General features: G+C 32.9%; 2 protein-coding genes across 3 annotated transcripts in view; both read right to left on the minus strand.

Annotated features, from left to right (window-relative positions):
* Positions 1 to 6: 6 nt before the first annotated feature.
* On the minus strand, positions 7 to 5,723 carry LOC128156644 (lupus La protein homolog). The gene is made up of 14 exons (XM_052818866.1): positions 5,569 to 5,723; positions 5,187 to 5,352; positions 4,790 to 4,859; positions 4,432 to 4,538; positions 4,199 to 4,300; positions 3,745 to 3,852; positions 3,287 to 3,387; positions 2,932 to 3,003; positions 2,757 to 2,790; positions 2,430 to 2,573; positions 2,070 to 2,187; positions 1,775 to 1,893; positions 1,244 to 1,304; positions 7 to 665 (listed from the first exon to the last, which is right to left on the minus strand). Exons 2-13 carry the CDS (start codon positions 5,325 to 5,327, stop codon positions 1,245 to 1,247), a joined length of 1,176 nt encoding a protein of 391 aa, XP_052674826.1. The 5' UTR covers positions 5,328 to 5,352; positions 5,569 to 5,723; the 3' UTR covers positions 7 to 665; position 1,244.
* Positions 5,724 to 6,457: 734 nt separating this feature from the next.
* Positions 6,458 to 20,743, minus strand: part of LOC128192671 (uncharacterized) — a 43,106-nt gene continuing 28,820 nt past the window's right edge. The window contains exons 40-52 of one of the 2 annotated variants that reach the window (XM_052865545.1): positions 20,210 to 20,267; positions 16,224 to 16,286; positions 15,394 to 15,432; positions 14,270 to 14,305; positions 13,655 to 13,728; positions 12,702 to 12,820; positions 12,409 to 12,553; positions 12,143 to 12,244; positions 11,770 to 11,935; positions 11,384 to 11,491; positions 11,048 to 11,275; positions 10,540 to 10,750; positions 6,458 to 7,185 (exon numbers count right to left, since the gene is read on the minus strand). In XM_052865545.1, coding sequence (XP_052721505.1) covers positions 7,036 to 7,185; positions 10,540 to 10,750; positions 11,048 to 11,275; positions 11,384 to 11,491; positions 11,770 to 11,935; positions 12,143 to 12,244; positions 12,409 to 12,553; positions 12,702 to 12,820; positions 13,655 to 13,728; positions 14,270 to 14,305; positions 15,394 to 15,432; positions 16,224 to 16,286; positions 20,210 to 20,267 — 1,499 coding nt within the window. In that variant the 3' untranslated portion in view covers positions 6,458 to 7,035. The remainder of the gene's footprint in view (positions 7,186 to 10,539; positions 10,751 to 11,047; positions 11,276 to 11,383; positions 11,492 to 11,769; positions 11,936 to 12,142; positions 12,245 to 12,408; positions 12,554 to 12,701; positions 12,821 to 13,654; positions 13,729 to 14,269; positions 14,306 to 15,393; positions 15,433 to 16,223; positions 16,287 to 20,209; positions 20,268 to 20,743) is intronic. The other variant, XM_052865546.1, reaches the window with a different exon arrangement.

Below are 20,743 nucleotides of genomic sequence, written 5' to 3' on the forward strand. Positions count from 1 at the left end.
ATTGCGATGACTTACTTTACAATTTATTTTAAAAAATCAGTTATCTCAAACTTTCACAAAAATATTGTTTTAATGATTTTCGACAGGAAATACAATCTATTTTCAACAAAATTTGAGCATACTGTTCCTTTTATAAATGATTTTACAGATACCTCTATTGACATAATGTTAATAAATTTTATCAGGTACAGGTATATCTAAAGTAAAATTAAACCCTAAATTTCTTTACACATCTATGCTTTTTTTTTCACCACAAATATTTGCTTTTTATCACGTAATTCCTGGCATTTATATTCTGTTATTATTAACATTCAAGCCTGCATTGAAAATATTTATAGATTGCAATCAATGTATACAAAAAAAAAATAATAAAATGATGGACAACAATGAACAAAATTCACAAATTGTAAAAATGTTCTCGTATTTCACATGATCACATAAAGGATGAATTTAACAGAATGACTTGAACAGAAATATTTCTGCATTCAACATAGAAACATCTTTTATATCCAATGTGTTGCAACCAGAGTCACCACAACAAAAACAGAGTTTGTGTTAGGTGTAGAGCATCACTACAATCTGCCGTGGTATTTTCTGGCCGGCTTGTTCCTTTAAAACATCGACTAAAACTCTTCATTACATTAGGTCTTGCCACTGTCTTCCTCCTGAAATCAAATTGAAAACATGAGCAACCCTCAAAGACAAACCATGAATATTATAAAATGAACTCCAACTGAATACAATAACTGACAATAGTTTCTCAGGCTTATCAAATATAATGCAACAGGCATTTTATTTTTGTTGTCTTTGTCAGATTGCAAATGGTAATAATCAATACACGTATTATTCTTTAACTCAAAAAATGAAATACTCAGTTATTCCCTTTTCAATTAAATAATGCAGCAGCATTATGCAGCAGACCCAATAAAGCAATGTCTGAGCAACAAAACTTAGCATATAAATCTAGACTTAACACACTGCGGTTTCATCAATATTCACCAATTTTTCTTAGATTTCATTGTCAAGTTGAAATTAAATGTTCATCAAAGTGTAAAATCTTACAACACATAGTATTGATACTAGTACATGTATCATTGTCAACAAATTTTATACATATCCTTGAAACTGATTTTCATTAAAACCATGAAAACTGATGCCTACGAATACTGATGTAACCACAGCGCGACTGTATGATATCTAAATGATAAGGAAGCTTATGTTAATCTTCAGGGGTAGTTCATACCTCAGTCTCCCCCATCGCTGTCTCCATCTCCTCCATCATCACCAGCCCTACTCTTCTTACCCTGTTTATAAAATTAAAACATTTCACACATAATTAAAAATGAATCATATGGTCATAAAGAATTAATAAATATCCAACATAGCAAATTATTCAACAATTATCAACAAAAATCTGTAAAATTTGTACACATTACACATCCCTTCCCTCTTAATATTACTCAGTGTTTTATACACAATTTGATTTTAAGAGGGTTTGATGGTCATGGTCATTTTAGACTGTATTTATCTCCTTTGAAAGAAGAGCTCCATATAAAAATACCCAAAATATGGAATTTTTCTTTAATACACAATAGTTTATAGCTTAACAATTCATATCTTAAAATCTTAGGAAGATCTGATGATAAATTTGTTGACCACTCAGCCTCTCTAAGGTGAACCGACATGATCAATCGTTGTTGGTGCATGTAGTAAATTTAATTCCTCCTCCCCCCCCCCCTTGGTCTGCTTTGACATAAAGTAGCAGTAGTTTTACCCTGGGTCCTCCTCTTCCCCCATCTTTTCCGTGTCTTCTCTTCCTGCTGAATTTGTTACGATTTCTAGAGTCTGCCATGTCTTTGAATATTTTTCTCCAGTGATCCAATTCCTCATCACCTAAAAACACATTTTTATCTTATTGTATAAAACAAAACCTTAGCAATAATTACGCAATACATGTCCACCAAACCACATGTATTTAACTCTGGTGAGCAATGATAAAACAAATGACAGAGCTTTGTTTCACATATATCGGTGACACCTGATGGAGAATACATAAACTGTAAGTTTACCTTCCAGGACTTTTGCCTCCACAACACAATCCAAGACCTCTAACTTTCCATCATGGTCCGCCTTCACCTTATCTAGTGTTGACTGGGCTGTGTTGGCCTCAGACAGTCTAATCATGGCCTAAGAATTTATAAACATGTAGGTTAAGTCATCACATATCTAAACGAAATGTTGACATAGTTGGATATTTCTTTGTAAAAAGTTTTTCACTCACATTGATGCATCAAGCGCCTAAATGTTTATTTCAGATACAACATAAATGCAATCTTAAAACATGGAATCCTTTTGGATCAAAAATAAAATAGGACTTTTCAATTTTTTTCCAAAACCTAACTAACTGTACACAGAGTAATTTTATTTACCTTAGTGTCTCCTTTGTCATAGTCCACCCAAGCCACTTTGGCATAGTCATTGAAGTACGTTTTGAAATCCTCCCTCGACAGTTCCTTGTTCTCAAACCCTGACAGCTGAAACACAGCTCCACGTGTGATAGAGTCAGCCATTTTCTGTGGTGGATTTATAGGTAATAAATTTATAATATCTATTTGTGGTAAAAGTAAGCTTGAAAAGGATGTTCACATCAAAAGACTTCATAAAAATCCCTTATTTGACCTTATAAGCTGCTAATCTCACTGTTAAATAAGTTGAAGCAATTTTGAGTATCAGAAATATAAAATAAATCAACAAACCTTATTCTCTTCATCTTCTCTTTTTTCTTGATCCCTGTTAAATGTATCATTGTTTAAGAAAATGTAGAAATTAAGAAGAAAATTTCCTTTTATAAAAGTAAGAAAATTCTGAACAATGGGAAAAGGTCAACTTTACCGATCACATCATGTAAACAACAAGAAGTAATTCACTTACTCTTTCTTTTTTCGAATTTGCTCTAATTTTTTCTGCTTTTTATCCTCATCTCGTTCCTTGAAATACTGAGTTCTGTAATTCCAAATTCAAAAACTTTACAGTACTTAAAAGAACACCAAATGATATGTCTGAAATTTATATAAATTTATTATTAGAATTCATAATCCGAAATACATGCATAATTGAAATAGAAGATACATCTTTACTTTTGAAATATAGCTACCAAATTTTATTGTTAAATTGAATGCATTACAAATTAAAAAGAATCATCTTAGTTTGTGCACTGGAATGAAAACTCTATGTACTTTCAAATATTTTTATTATCCACAATGACATTACAAAACAGATAGCATACTTTGACTTTTTTATCAACACAGCATCCTCGTATTTAGTTTCTGGTTCTGCCAAGAACTTGTCACAATCTTCTTTATTTGCAAATGTGACAAAGACTGATCCCTGTAATGAAACAAATCATACAAAACCAATTTTAACAGAGCTGCCAAACTAATGGTAACATCAAGACAATCTATCATTTACATTGATATCATAAAAACAAATCTACAACACTCCCCCTTCCTTCTACATCATACTTTATACCATTAAATTAAATATCTTGTTTTGATATTACCGTACATAAAAACTTGAAAAACATCTACTAAAATCACCAACCTATCATCAAGGAAATTATGAATTTACATGCAAATGAAGATTACCTATTATTTTTGCATCTGTACAATGTACATAAAAAATTTGCACTATTGACAGGTTAAACTACCGATATTAAATTAGTGCAAACAAGATAATATATTTCACCTTGAATTTTTTGTCCTGATCTCTTCTCATATATACAGTGTCAATTTTTGCATATTTTTCGAAGTGTGCAATCAGAGTATCTAGTGATGCATCTAGTGGAAATCCTTTCTGTAATAAAAATAAATTTCATATCATGAAAACATACCAAAGATTATATGCAAACTATTTAATTTTACAAACATCTAAACCTTATACAGAGTACAACACAACACAAATGTCATAAAAGAGTTGTACATTACACATATCCTTATCTCCAATTTACAATGCAAAATTTATTGACACAAGAAAATACTTTTGTAGATTTGTCATACAGGATCTAAGTAGCATGAATTGCCAAAAAAAACCAACATAAGCTAATAATGAAAGTATTCATTTCAAGTTTTTCATGGTAAACTATATGAATGTTTTAAATGATCTAAAATTGTCTTAACAAAGTCATGCTAAGAATACTCACAACATAAGCAGATCTGTCATTGAAATCGTTCCTTCTTTCTTCTGTGTTCTCTGGGATAGGCATTTCTGGATTACGGCGGATAAAGACACTGTCCTTACTAATCTGAAATTATATACAAAGTAGCATCTATATAAGCCTAACTGTTAATTAGAGGAAACACTGTTATCAAATTATAATACAATACCATGATGATAATAAATATTTACTAAATAATAATTGATAAATTTGCAAACCTGAACCAGTCCAGAATCTGATTTTCGTAGAGCTGTGGCAATAATTTTGTGATTTGTAGTCAGTTGTTTCAGTCTGTTAAATTTTGTCATTGTTGCTAATGAAACCCCTATTTGTTATTAAGGAAAGCTAAAAACATGAAGAAGTTCTATTCCACAATAGAATTTCATGTGATAAATTTCATGAAATTGATCACAAATTTGATTAATGTTAATATTTCTTTGATTCAGTTCAATAAACAGTAACCCTATCTTTTAATGAAAGGTTCAACAAGCTCTTTAAGTATTGGCTCAGCTGATAAAGATATTTAAATCACATATCACTATAAAAATCTTAAAGATTCAGATAAAGAAAGGATACAGCCATCTTCAATTTTCATTTCGTCTTGAAGAAATTTGTCCCTCGGTAGATTGGTATCTCCAAAGTAGTACTGAAATGAACATTTTAATAAAAGATTGAAATGTTTTAGTTTACATCATTTCATCTGTAAACAAAGATTTTAAGGCACTTCATACATAAATAAATTACCTTATACTTAAAAAGAATTTAAGAATTTGGCCTCAAACAATATTCTAAATAATCTGTATTTACAAATAAACATTTTAGATTTATTTTGTAATTGAAATAACTTATAATCATGGATTGATCAGATACTGAATTTGCAATCAGATTTTTCTTTTGTTCTTTTGGTACTGTACTCAATGTGTTACATGTGCATTATAAATTCATATACAAAAAAACCCACAAAATTTATCACCTCAATTTGTCGAATAATTTTTTGTTCCAGAGCATTTGGTGGTCCCAAGTCTTGCTTTTCATCATCTACAACTTTCGGCTTAGATTCCGTTTCAGTACTGCCGTTTTCTTCCTTAGCGTCTACTTTCACTTCGTCTGACATGCTTGTTTTCTTTCCCCAAACTGGGCTGTAGAAAAAGAAAACAATAATTAACACAAACGGTAGTTAATTTCTAAAAGATAAAAACCATCCAGTTCACGGTTGATACAATGGAAGGAAAATTCTGCATATCACCATCACATTCTCTGTTAAACATGATACTTTCCTGCTGACAATTTGATCGTATGATATACGGTTTTTCTCCAAATTACTCAGTTGAAAGTAAATGAGAAAAGATTCAAACCTTCTCTATAAAAGTATTTAGAATATTTCGTCCTGTTGCCACAGAGCAGATAAATTCTTACAAAGCAATCGGTTATTTCACTGCAAACCACGTTTTTACATCATTTTGTAGCGCATGCGCATTCCTCGCTTTCAAATTAAATCAGTAAGTCGTTCACAAACATATTCGAAGCGCAAAAAATTGTATTTCGACATCAATGTTTAGCATGCTGTTTTGTACACTTTCGAACTTCTTCATGTAGACAAGTAATGACGCAAGGCTATGATATGAGTGAACATTTGCCGTCAGATTTTATATGAAAAATATCAAGATTGAATTTTTATCAACCAACAGAAACATTTACCTTTACCATTTTGCACACATAACTGATAAATAAAATCAGATATGACAGCATAATTACATGTACATGTATGTAAAATCTAAGCACTGTGAAAGGGCCTTTTAAAATGAACATTATAATATGACTACTTTGAAGAAAATTGCAGGTGAAGGAATACAGTTATTTTCAATTCAACCAATTGTAAAAGAGCCTTTTAGTTCATATTTATTTTCAGTAAACATTACTTTATTTATTGAGAATAATTTCTGGTATACATAATTTAATTTGCTTATTCTAAGCTTTACAGGTTATCTTCCAAATGAAACACTTCCTGGAAAATGAGCAATGTTGTCTCAAATTATGCCAATTGTAATTTAATAAGTGCAAAAAAAGAGAAGGTATCATTTGACATACACCTTTCTTCAAAATATCTAATCAATCAAATGGTCTCAAATTATGATTCATGCGGACCGAAATTGAATCTTATCATATATTTTCTTTTGGAAAACACTTCAAAATTTGATCCAAAAGAACAACAAATTTACCAACAAAAGAATAACAAAGAAACGAGACGGTTTAACAAATTTTAATAACAAATGGTCAACTTAACTCAAAACAATTCATAAATAATTAGTCAGCTAAAAATAACAAAATTAACTTTAAATCTATGCATTCTTCTTACACATAATGCATGAAAAATAAAAAGAATTTAGAGAAAATTACACACAGACAAGTTTAAACAGCATAATAATAAATCTTCATCTTACATTGTAAAATATTTTGTGTTTAGAACACTTTGGAGTCCTTGATAATATGTATAAATGAGGAATTAACCAAAAAAAACATGTGAAGAAAAAATAACGCATCACAAAGCTTTTTAATGAACATGATACATGTAACAATGCTGAATAGAATTTTAATAGTGACAATTTACCACGAAAAACAAAACAAGAAGTAACCAATTGTCACAAATTAAATGCATTATTCAATAATTTCAATAAATTGGTGTAAAGTAAAATAAACATTAACTTATCCTTACAAAGAGTACATATGAACAGAAAACATTAAAATGTTTGCACCAGATCAATCCTATTAAACAAAGGAAAAAGAGGAAAAACTCCCAGTTATTTTTAAATGAAGGCAGTTTATCAGGTAGAGGAGATGAGCTGATTCAGTGTGATTCTGGGGAAGAACAGACTTGGGCCGCGGGAGAGCTTGGACATCTTGGTGAGACTCTTCTGTAACTTGGAGGTCGGAATGGCCTGTTTTATATCCACCTTAGGTAATGATGGCACGGTCTGCAAAGATTTTCATAATACATATATGTATATATTATATTTACATGTTGTTAGCCTAAATATTATAGTGAGTGGAAACCTCAGTTTTCTGCTTTTTCTCTTGAAATAATGAGAAGCAACATTGAAAGACTTGGTTCTTAATCAAGGTGAAAGTTAATGCATTTAATTTTAAATTCATTTTTAACTACCCATGCCTTAAAGAGTGCATATGCATGCAGCCTGTGAAATAATTCAAAAATTCATTCAATAAATGAATCTACATTGGCACAAACACATACACCTATTTGTAATGATGGTAAAAAAGCAACATAAATCTGAATCACTGAGGAAAAAATTTCTACAAAGTGAACTACAATATCGAAGCCTGTGTTCCTTCTTACCAACCAGTGGGACACAAAAACTCGGCGAGAGATATGTTGTACAGATAACGAGAAACCTGCAGGAATACATTACCAGTCACATGTACTTCTAAATTACAAGTATTACATGTAGCACGTAGCCATATAAAAGTTGTATAGTAGTTTGTTCTGATGTAGACAATAATATGACTAAACAAGAGGCCCATGGGCCACATCGCTCACCTGAGGAACAATAGGTATGATAAAATCAGCTTAATGGAGTCATAATACAAACTATCTGGACAATGTACAATAATACATGTTGATCCTGTATAAATAAAATCCATTTTCCCCTGGATATTCTTATGTTTATAATCATTAGTCCCTTTTCTAACAGGACGATTTTATAGTCATATCATATGTTGAGTATTTCAGTTCTCAAAAAGATCCTTAACAATTGTTTATATATGGGATATAAACGTACATAAACTCTGAACCTTCTTGTGAGGCCAAAGAATTGTCCTGGGGCCAAAGTCTTAACAATTATAAAGAATCATCTGGCTGATTAGTTTCTGAGAAGAAGATTTTTAAAGATTTACCATATATATTCCTTTGTTAAACTTTGACCCCCCATTGTGGCCCCATCCTACCCCTGGGGATCATGATTTTCACAACTATGAATTTATACTAACTGAGGATGCTTCCACACAAGTTTCAGCTTTCCTGGCTGATTAGTTTCTGAAAGGAAGATTTTTAAAGATTTACTTTATATATTCCTATGTTAAAATTCGACACCCCATTGTGGCCCCACCCTACCCCCGGGGGTCATGATTTTCACAACTTTGAATCTACACTACCTGAGGATGCTTCCACATAAGTTTCAGCTTTACTGGCTGATTAGTTTCTGAGAGGAAGATTTTTAAAGATTTACTCTATATATTCCTATGTAAAACTTCGATCCCCCATTGTGGCCCCACCCTACCCCCGGGGGTCATGATTTTCACAACTTTGAATCTACACTACCTGAGGATGCTTTCACACAAGTTTCAGCTTTCCTGGCTGATTAGTTTCTGAAAGGAAGATTTTTAAAGATTTACTCTATATATTCCTATGTAAAACTTCGACCACCCATTGTGGCCCCACCCTACCCCCGGGGATCATGATTTTCACAACTTTGAATCTACACTACCTGAGGATGCTTTCACACAAGTTTCAGCTTTCCTGGCTGATTAGTTTCTGAGAGGAAGATTTTTAAAGATTTACTCTATATATTCCTATGTAAAACTTCGATCCCCCATTGTGGCCCCACCCTACCCCTGGGGATCATGATTTTCACAACTTTGAATCTACACTTCCTGAGGATGCTTTCACACAAGTTTCAGCTTTCCTGGCTGATTAGTTTCTGAGAAGAAGATTTTTAAAGATTTACTCTATATATTCCTATGTTAAACTTCGACACCCCATTGTGGCCCCACCCTACCCCCGGGGGTCATGATTTTCACAACTTTGTATGTACACTACCTGAGGATGCTTTCACACAAGTTTCAGTTTTCCTTGCTGATTAGTTTCTGAGAAGAAGATTTTTAAAGATTTACTCTATATATTCCTATGTTAAACTTCGACCCCCCATTGTGGCCCCACCCTACCCCCAGGGGGTCATGATTTTCACAAATTAGAATTGACACTACCTGAGGATGCTTCCACACAAGTTTCAGCTTTCCTGGTCTTATGGTTCATGAGAAGAAGATTTTTAAAGATTTACTCTGTATATTCCTATGTAAAACTTCGACCCCCCATTGTGACCCCATCCTACCCCCGGGGGTCATGATTTTCACAACTTTGAATCTACACTACCTAAGGATGCTTCCATACAAGTTTCAGCTTTCCTGGTCTTATGGTTCATGAGAAGAAGATTTTTAAAGATTTACTCTATATATTCCTATGTTAAATTTCGACCCTCCATTGTGGCCCAACCCTACCCCCGGGGGTCATGATTTTCACAAATTAGAATCTACACTACCTGAGGATGCTTCCACAAAAGTTTCAGCTTTCCTGGTCTTATGGTTCATGAGAAGAAGATTTTCAAAGATTTACTCTGTATATTCCTATGTAAAACTTCGACCCCCCATTGTGGCCCCACCCTACCCCCGGGGGTCATGATTTTCACAAATTAGAATCTACACTACCTGATGATGCTTCCACACAAGTTTCAGCTTTCCTGGTCTTATGGTTCATGAGAAGAAGATTTTTAAAGATTTACTCTATATATTCCTATGTTAAATTTCGACCCCCCATTGTGGCCCCATCCTACCCTCGGGGGTCATGATTTTCACAAATTAGAATCTACTCTACCTGAGGATGCTTCCACACAAGTTTCAGCTTTCCTGGTCTTATGGTTCATGAGAAGAAGATTTTCAAAGATTTACTCTGTATATTCCTATATAAAACTTCGACCCCCCATTGTGGCCCCACCCTACCCCCGGGGGTCATGATTTTCACAAATTAGAATCTACACTACCTGATGATGCTTCCACACAAGTTTCAGCTTTCCTGGTCTTATGGTTCATGAGAAGAAGATTTTTGAAAATTTCTCGAAAATTTTCATAAATTCCTAATTATCTCCCTTTGCAAAAGGGCGTGATCCTTAATTTTCACAAATTTAAATCCCCTTAGGCTAAGGATGCTTTGTGCCAAGTTTGGTTGAAATTGGCCCAGTGGTTCTTGAGAAGATGTTGAAAATGTGAAAAGTTTACAGACAGACGGACAGACGGACAGACGGACGGACAGACGGACGGACAGACGGACGACAGACAAAATGTGATCAGAATAGCTCACTTGAGCTTTCAGCTCGGTGAGCTAAAAAGCAAAAAGTCTCCAAACTTCGTTTGGGAGACTTTATATATAATAACAACAAAGAGTGCATGTGCATAATCCATTGGTCTGGGCACTATGCCAATCAATATGATACATTATACGTCCATGAAACATGGATTTTTGAGTGTACAAAATTACTTACAGAGGTATATTTCTGCATGTTGCGCTTTATTAAACTATAGTATTTGCAGTACTCTTCATGGTCTTTCCTGATGGATGCCACATTTGTCCTAGATTCTCTTGGGGGTGGCGGAGGTAGAGGGTGCTCCCAAACAAAGTCAGGACTGTAAGCACCAGGAATTGTGGGTAGATAAAATGACTCGTCTTCTGTATCCCTCCTTGATTTTTCTCTACTTCAAGAGACAAATTCTCTTGTATTTGAACAGCACCATTCAATCATTGTAGATTGTACAAACAAATTGTTCTGTTTCTCAGGCACTGCTGCATTGATCTACTTTATTGCCATTTTGAAAAGGGAAACAACTCAATAACAATTTCCATTTGCAAATCTTGCAATAAAATTCAAAATAAAATAATAATTTGGCTTTAGCAATTAAGGATATGATTAAAGTTGGCTTTAAAAGTCATATAATAATTAAAGCAGTTACTTATACTATTTAGATGGACATTTTATCCTATTTTAGGCATACCTTGATACATTGGTTTTGGAATACTTCTGGGCAAGTCTTGGTAAACGGGACGTGTTCCTGCCCATGGACTTCACCGTATTAGCATCCATTGACCTATCTGTGACTTGTGATGTGGAGGACTCAGATCGAGGATAAGCTCGAGGGGTGGATGCAACGGGAGCATTGGATACTGGGATATCTGTGATCCACTGCATACTCAGAATGCCATACTGAGATTGTCCATGGTTTCTGTAAATACCAAAGTTTCATACTATATAACCGCAATCATACAAAATGAGTTCAGAATGGATCATGTCACAGATCAAGTATTTTGGTTTCAATTTTATTCATACTTACTCATTCTTGGTCTGAGAGCTCAGCTTCCCAGGAATGGCCTCCACTTGATGCCTCATCTCCTGTTTGCTTCCTTCCATTTTCTCCCCAACCTTCACTGTGGACAACAACCTGACAACAACATTTATATTGTGAGCAAGCTTTTATTGTGCTGAATTTTCATTGACTGACATGCATGTACTTAACATTACTCATTACTCAATTAAATCAATCAAATTGTGGCATCAAATACGTGTATACATGTAATGTATGAGTTTTACTTTAACATCAGAATTCCATGTTAGTAAGACAGTACTTTCCAAAAACTCTTTCAAACATGATAACGTTGTAGATCAAACCCCACATTTCACAGCCTAACTGTTGAAATCACAGACACATCCTACACACACCTGAGGCCAGCTTCCCCGGGTAACATGGGGAGATCATTAGAGATGTAGGTGATGGTGGCGGGCACCTGCTGCTTCACTTTCCCCTCAGTGAAGTCCTTCCTCACCATATCCATCCGCTTCCTTTCCAGAGCAGTGGGTGTGTCAAAAAACTTTTGCCAGTCTCTGCCTAAAAAACAGTTTTATGAAGACAAGTCATCAGTTTTGCTCTTATATTTCTTTCCTTCTTTTTGTTTTGCCTGCTCTTCCAGCATATTCTAAACATTTGAGGAGTAAAAGAACGTGTTTAATAAACACCAGAAAAACTATTACAGGTATCTTTTACTTCATTAGACACTGAAGCATACATGTCCTTGTATGAAAATACTGAACTTACTGAATCTTGGTGTGGACATGGTGGACTTATAATGAGAACTACTGGACTTGACGGGAGACAGCTGCGTCCTGCTCCAGTCCGACAGCTTCGATCTCTTCCGACCTAAATAAATTCAATCATAAAAATTACCTTTTATAAAAAGTACCAAAACAATTTAATTTCAACATTCAAATGGAAATCAAATCTTGAGCCAAAATTTTGCTAAGCTTGTGACAAATGAAAGTTCATAATGACACCATGAAGCTATTTTCCAAACGCTGGGATACCTTTGCTGTGATGTCCTTGAGATGACCTTTCTGCACGGGTCAAAAATGGTTGACCTTTACTTGACCTTGATGTGGTAGACTCTGAGATATCTCTTCCAATTCCAGAGTCCTGAACACTTATAGTTTCCTTAGTTGAATCTTCGGGCTTAAAAAATCATTAACAAAAAATATATCAGGATAACGAACAATTGTGAATTTACCGGTATTAACAGAGAGAGAGAGCAAGAAAATTTCACTCTGGAGACTTTCCAATATTTATCAGGATATGAGGAACCCTTTCTGTCAATGCTTACCAAGGGTGCACCATCCACAGTCTGTTCACTGTACTCTCCTGAAGAGCCAAGCAAGCTGTCATCCTCAACATCATCTCTCAGGTTTCCAAACTTATCAAACACCTTGCCTCGCTTACCAACTGATGAAGTCAAATGTATTACCATGCATTAGTGCACATCATACAACTATATAATTGAAATATCTATGGATCTTTATTTGATGTCAATTCTGCATTTTCATTTCATCATTCAGTTTCATAGCATTATTTTATTTGCAATAATAGAGGGGTTCTGAACTACCCAGAACTACCGGTACTTATTTTTGTGCAATGCTACAGAATGCTGGCATTCTCCAGGCTAATATAATAACTACCTTAATTTTTAAATTTAATCATCTCCGGGCTATAAATTTTGAAGGTAGTATGATGAAATTCATAAAAGCAATAGGCATAGCTTGTAGACGTAAGAGGGTTGGATGGTCATTGCCTTTTTAAGACTACTGTAAACCAACTTTTTCTCGTGTGTGAGAAATTTTTCGCGAGGTTCGCGAAGGCCTGTCGTGGTGAATATTTTTTCGCCACGATGTCGTCTGGTTGTTATAACAAAACGGGTCTGGATATGGCTTGATCGCCAACATTAGTCGTCACGAACCACTTTTGCATGAGTAAATCGAAAAATAAAGTCGTTGCGAATAAAAGTTGGTTAACAGTTTATTTATCTTCTTTAAAAGAAGAGCTCTGTATAAAATATAGCAAAAAACATTCAAATTTTAAATCAAATATAATATACAGATTTTTTTTCTTTACTGAGTGATAGTTAATAGCTAAACAATTCATATCTAAAACTTTAAGAAAGATCTGATAGTTAATTTCTTGACCACCTAGCCCCCTCAACATATAACTTGTGGAATTTATAAATTATACATTCCCCAAAGAGGAAAGTTTTTTTCCCTTTCACATGCTACCTATACTCACTGGGTCTTCCACTGCCGGGCCGTCTGTATTGGTTCCTGTAGTATTTGTGGAGGTGGGGGTCACGGGGGTCAAACCTGTCAACGCAGGGGTAAAAAATCAACATTCACTTCAAGCTCATATAAAACAGTATCATGACCTGCATAGATAAAATTTTATGTAAACAAAGCCATCAATGAAGAATTTAAATGTCAAAACATTGTATTTTCTATTTTGTATAGGTCCTCAAAAATAGAACGACATATCATAATTAGAATATTTCTAAATCCAGATTTGACCAAATGATTTCATATTTTTGTATTGTGCCTATTGCAATCAAATATAATACAGTTCAATGTCGTTGAAGAGCCATGCAATATTAATGTAATATCTAGTTTCAAATAGATTAAAGGAAAACTCTTAACAATGAACCACACAGCCTGATATTATGAGTGGGTTACAAGGTAAAGTCTGAATGAGATTAAAATCGTGCAAAGTCTTTGCCCAAATTAGCTCTCTGCAAGTGGTATTAGATCTGTTAGTGAGTAGAAAATAACAAAGACCTCAAAATTTCAAGTTATAATTAAAAGTGCACTTATATATTGGAAGTTTTACTCAATTTAGTGTAGTGTGATTTACCAATCATCCATCTCTGAGGTATAACTGCATTCTGAGCTATTGAAATAGGAAGTTGTAATAGCCAATGAAAGGGAAATATTGGATGGACTTAATCACTGCTAGCTGGATCTAATACATATGCTCCCAGAACTGATATGTTGCATGAAGTTCAATGTTTTACAGTTTCAATAGCATTTGAAAATTAAGCTTTTACATCAAAATTAAGTCATTGTATGAGAAAGCCTTGGCAAGCATAGATGGGATAAACAGTGTGGGAAAGCAGCTGAATTAAAGAATAAAAATCTGATAAACAACCCTAATACACCGTACATATATGATCTTGCAAACTAAATTGAAAAAAAAAATCACAGAAATTACTGGGCATATATCTAATTAGCATGTATCCTTATGCAAAATGCAGGTTTACTCTGTTAAGTATTGAAAAAAAAATCTTTAAATTTCTCAACTCAAGGATCTTTCAAACATAAATGAAGTTAAAGTATAGTCTTTGAATCTAATGTGATGTAAAAATATGTAGAATCTAAAAAAAGAGGGTGACAATCTGCACTTTGTGATTCTGGGTTCCAGTGTGTATTGATTTTTAAAGTGGTGTAGTCTAGCTAATTCAAATATTAAGTTTACTTAATGTAGATGGAATGGAAGTTTAAAAATATGTTAAATTGTAACAATACAATGCTTCATAAGCAAAGTATGCTCTAGAAAAGTAAATTCACTTACCAGAATCATAATTTCATTATCATATTTCAATCAAAAAGATAATGAAAATCGATACTCAATATCAATACAACTTTGATGTATCCTGGTACCCAATTAGTGAAAAAAAATCCCATCCATTCATGTTTAACGATTTCATGTTTAAACAGACCTTTACTCTACCTTTTAAGCAAACAAAATATTTCAAAAATCTCATTTGAATATACGGATAACAATTAAAGGACAGAAGGTTATTGCAAGCAAGCATTACAATTGTTTAAAGCAGTAAGAAAGAATCACGATGAAGTCTAAAATACAAGTTTTACAAAATAAAAAGAACCAAGTTAATGATAGTAATAAGCTGTAAAAGGAAAATTAAAAAAAAAAAAAGGAAGGCAAAAGTTCTACAGCAAAATTTAATGTTTTGTTACCCATCATTCTGACTGGAGATCAAGTTTGAATTATCCAACCTGTGTGTATTAATGAGATCATATATCAGTTAGTACAATTCTCTGATCGCTGTTCTACCAGAAATGTGTAATAATACGGACAGGTAGGTAAATAGCACTTGGTCGTTTCTAGAGTGATATGGAGTTTTAACTGCTTTGTTAACGGATACAGTCTTAACATTTGTCTCCTGGATGCTACATGGGAACACTGGTGTTAAAAAGTGTACATACAATCCATTTCACAACTCAATATTGGCCGATGCTTCTCAAATTTCACTATGTAAGCAGCTTTTGTCCCTGTTATAATGGTGTTAATTGAAATCCTGAATATAATGGACGAGGATTTGAACCAATTTGCTCTTAAAATTTCCATTCAGTGTCAAAATCTTTAGGTTATTTCATTCAATTTTAAAACCATTAAAATCATCAATCATTCATTTTTATAGAAATGCAACACTTTTAGGAAGAGTTTGTCATCTTTTCAGAACAAAATACTTATACATACATAAATGTATGTAGACTAATTTAAATTCAGTGCACAATATCATTTTTCAAACTGAATATTCAGAAAATGTCAAATTAGAATCCAAAATGAGCTTATAAATAAAGTAATGACTCAATCATACTCTAAAGCTATAATCAAATTGATATTGTTCCCCATGGTAACTTTAAATGAACAGAAATCAATTTTTCTTCTTTTTAAAAGATATTTGCAACTTAATTAAAAAGACTCCGATTTTTCTATTTAAAAAATAATATCAAAATCATTGATTTTTTAATCTATAAAATATTTATGTCTGAGGATAGTATACCTTCCCCGACTGTATTTTCTGGGTGTCTGTGAACGTTGACCATCTACTGATTCTCTCAGATTTCTACAATAACAAAAAGAAGTTTTCCTTATAAACAATGAAATTTACATATTTTGAAATTGAATTACTTTGGCAGTTCAAATAAAAGCATACAGATGCAGCAGAAAGAAGTCTTAATCAATATCAAAGATTCTGTGATTCCCACAAAATCAAAAAATACAAAAGTTTATCTTTTACAATTTTTTTTTCCTGAACCAATATTCTTGGTGTCAATTTTTTTTTTCAAATTTGTTGTGTACACACCATATATCCGGTAACTTTCACCATGATCCAAGTTTCACATTTTTGACACTTTACACATTTACATCACAAAATATTCAATACGCAGAAGTTATATCCGGTATTGTTTGCTATAATTAACTTTAATAATCGCAAACAAATGACTGTCTAACACAAATAAAAAAGTTAATGAATACTGATTTTCCCCTTTTTTCGCAAGTTTTGTGACACACTAAAGAAAAATCTGATATACAGTATAAGCAATTTCTTTCAGAATATGTGAATCTGTTATAAGAACTTATACTACTAATTATTATCATTTCCCACAAAAGAAATATTCTCACCAAAATTATGAATATACTGATAAATTAAATATACCTGGTTTATATATCTAATCATACCGATTACCTGAATTTGAATAAATCATAACCATAATATCAAAATATAATGTATAAGAGGATGCAACAGATGATCAGAAAATGGGATAAAAATCAGTCAAAATATATCAGAAAATAATAAAGAAAACCAAAAAACTTACATTTTCACAAAAAACACAGGTATATATTCAGGTTCATCTTCCTCATTACTCTCCATCACTTTTTCCCCCTAAGACTACACACAAACACAACGACCTAGCTATCACCAGTCCCTATCCATACCATATCAGTCATTTATAACTGCTTCGAAATGAATCCTTTAAATCCAATCACTTTGAAGGTATTGTCAACCAGTGTTATATTATCCCGTGAACACCTGAGGCCACTCGCAGGGCAGGTATCAGCAATGAGCATGTTAAGCTTCTACTCTTATCAATCACTTTTTACTTTTCCACCCAATAGGAGTACCGGGTACTTAAAATTGTCATAAAATGCATTGAAATATCCAATCAATGGCAATACATTTGGATAATCTGATCATATTCTGTCTGGAAAAATCTAGCATGAATGTTTCATAAATAGATTTTAATATTAAAATTATCTTAAAAAATATAGGTTACATGGAGCTAACCTCTCCGAAGCTTGTTTTGCACAGTGAGATAAACGTAATTGACAATCAAGAGAGACATAATGTCGATATTGTGTAAGATCTCAAATAGCAAGGATAATCCTTTAAATTTTCTGCCCAGAGCCTTGGCACACTTCTAGCTGAACAACAAAGCGAGGGTGAAGGGGCGTCATTTTAAACAGCTGATCTCTCATCAATTCATTGTCAATGCAACCTCTAAGAGTGGGATATCATCTACCAAAACAATATTTGCTGCACCAAAGCCCACTAAAGTATTATTTGTTGAATCACTATCTGCAAACACTTATGGGAAGAAGAATTCAACTGCTCTCTTGAATTCAGTCGTTTCACTTGCTCAAAAAAAAAAATTCTGGAGTAAAGGATTCATACTATTTATTGAGGCTTAAAGGTGTGTAAATATGCAGTTCTTTTGTAGCACTGATGTTGTCTAATCTCTAAACCTATTTGTTATTTTATAGAATCAGTGGTGGTGCAGCTGCCAACACACCCTGATAAAATCTGTTTTGACAACACACATTGTCAAAACTCAGTTCAAACTGGTATGTTGTACATGTATATAACCAATCCGGTACATCAAGCACAATAGTGAAAAATTTGCTGCAAGTTCAAATCCTAAAAGCATTTTATGAATTCAGCTATCCCATTTTAAAATTATTCCATAAACACCTACATGTATTTCTCTTGTTTGCATGATAATAATTTCAATCAAAATGGTACTAAAATTCCCAATAAATGGACATTTCAGCTCTTTTAAATGTTAGGTACTTTAACATTTTAGTTATATCCAATGACTTAGCTATTAGAACTTCCATAATATGTACATAGACCAAATCGTCACAAAGAATTCCAGGACAATTCAATTTAAACAGAACACTGTAGTGATCATAAATAGAGGACCTTTTAAGTGAAATTAACAAATTGTATAATTAGCAACGAAAAAAACATTTAGATTTCAAGAAAAGAGCTAGGGTTTAAAGATATTGGGACAAATATTGATATTGACTTATCATAATAGCAAAAGCAATTTGACTTTCCTTCATTGCAATTAATTCTTAGGTAAAATAAAAACTCCCATGTATATCAGTATAGAAAGAAAACATTTCAATTTTTACATGTACAAGATATTTTCTCTGAATGATTAGTTACAGTTTTGTCCAGTCACAAAACATACAGAAACTATTTACCTTTCATTAAAATGCATTAACTCTTTTGAACTTTTGAGAATGTCACATTTAAAATCAAAAACCCCAATGGCCAAAATGATTCTAATCAATAATTAATTCTCAAAATAGCAGAGCTTTAACTTATCAATTTAATCGAATTTCATGACAATCAATTCACAGAACTGACCAGAACCAATATTTGAATCAAAATTTCATTAAAATTTCTTAATACCAAAGGAAGGACAGTTTGTTCCTATACCAGGATTGGGTTCTGCTAACTCAACCATTATTTATATCTTGAAGTGATTTTTAATGACTACAAAAATATCACACCAGCCTTGAGTATACATATAAGAGGAGGATGCTAGCCTACAACCAGCTATAGTCTGTCCCAGATTAATGTTTCTGGCACTTTTTGACAATTTTTAGCAAAAAAAAAAACATATAACCAGCTTTTAACAATTTTTATCAGAAAATTCACATATATTACAGCCTATCTGTCTACAAAGTACAGTTGAACAACTGCACAACTGAAATCTAAATGATGGACAAAAACCAAGACTCTTCATTGACATGTCATTTCTTTTAATTTGATTTAATTTTTTTTAATTTAAACATATTTTATTGAGTAATCAAATGGATTAGGCAACAGGCAAAGCCTATATAAACCCTCTCCAAAATACAAAGTCAAGAAGTGGTGTTATAAAATAGTCATAGAATATAGTATATAGTATGTAGTATAATTTACCAGTTTACAGAGAGATATATTATTGATATATTTGTATACAAGACAAAGGATAATTTGATAATAAATAATAAGCTTGACTTTTGTCATATGATGATAAATTAACTTGTTGTTTTACATATACACAACTGTACATGAACACATTCATTCCTACATTTATAAGGAATTTCTTTTCATTTCTTTTAACCTGGAGAAACTGACAGGAATGAATAAAGATTCTTTATGCATATGGAGATTTATAATTATCACATTATCACATCTTTTTTGTTCAAAACATATTGGAAGTTTTTGGAACTACAGTACTCTAGTTTACTGCTCTATAATGTTTTTAATTCACTCCTGTATAGCTAAATACAAATACCTCCTTCATTATGTGTAACTTACTTTGGTTCCCTCTAGTATAAACTTACCAAGTTTCACTCCTGGATAACTAACTCTAGTTCACTCCTCCCTCCAGTATAACTTTCTCTACTCATTCCTGTATAACTTACTCTAGTTCACTTTTTGCTCCTGTATAACTTTTATTTCACTCCTTACATTTACTCCTGTATAACTTTTTCAAGTTCACTCCTTACTCTAGTTAACTTCTTACTCCTGTATATCTTACCCAATTTCACTCATTACTCCTATATAACTTATCCAAGTACACTCCTAACCCTTGTATAATTTATCCAAGTTCACTGTTTATTCCTGTATAACTTACTCTAGTTCACTCCTCAAGTTCACTATTTACTGTCTATATCTTTTAACTTATATACTGCATTATAACTTACTCTAGTTCACTCCTGTACTCAAGGCGAGTTCTGCTTGTTCTCCCGGGGGTGAATTGACCTGTAAAAACAATTGTGAGAAATACAAGCGTGAGTTATTTTAACCTTGAAACTAACACTTGAAAAGGCAAAAAGTAATTTTTGTTTTCAAAATTATTAGAGTTTCATAAAAGTTACCGATCTCTGACAATTCAATATATTGTATCATTGAGTAAATCATACACATATATTTTGAAGTCAATTAAAAGCATTAAATAAGTAAGCAATATCAATACATAACAAAAATGTTAAGTTATATGTATGGACATTTAAGTCTGCCATGACAAATACTCATGCAACACCAAACAACTATCCATCTAATAAACACACTTATACATAAATTAGTGGTTACATTCGGTCTGTAAAATTGTCAGTATGAGAAGAATACCGGCAATCATTCACAGTTTTCCTCATCTTGTTAATGGAAACATGCAGTTCTGTTTAGAGCACCTGTTAAAAGCAAAAATTCCCATTCTGAGCCAAAGAAATGCCTAAAGA

The sequence above is a fragment of the Crassostrea angulata genome, chromosome 7, assembly GCF_025612915.1.
Source record: "Crassostrea angulata isolate pt1a10 chromosome 7, ASM2561291v2, whole genome shotgun sequence".
NCBI classification, from domain to species: Eukaryota; Metazoa; Mollusca; class Bivalvia; order Ostreida; family Ostreidae; genus Magallana; species Magallana angulata.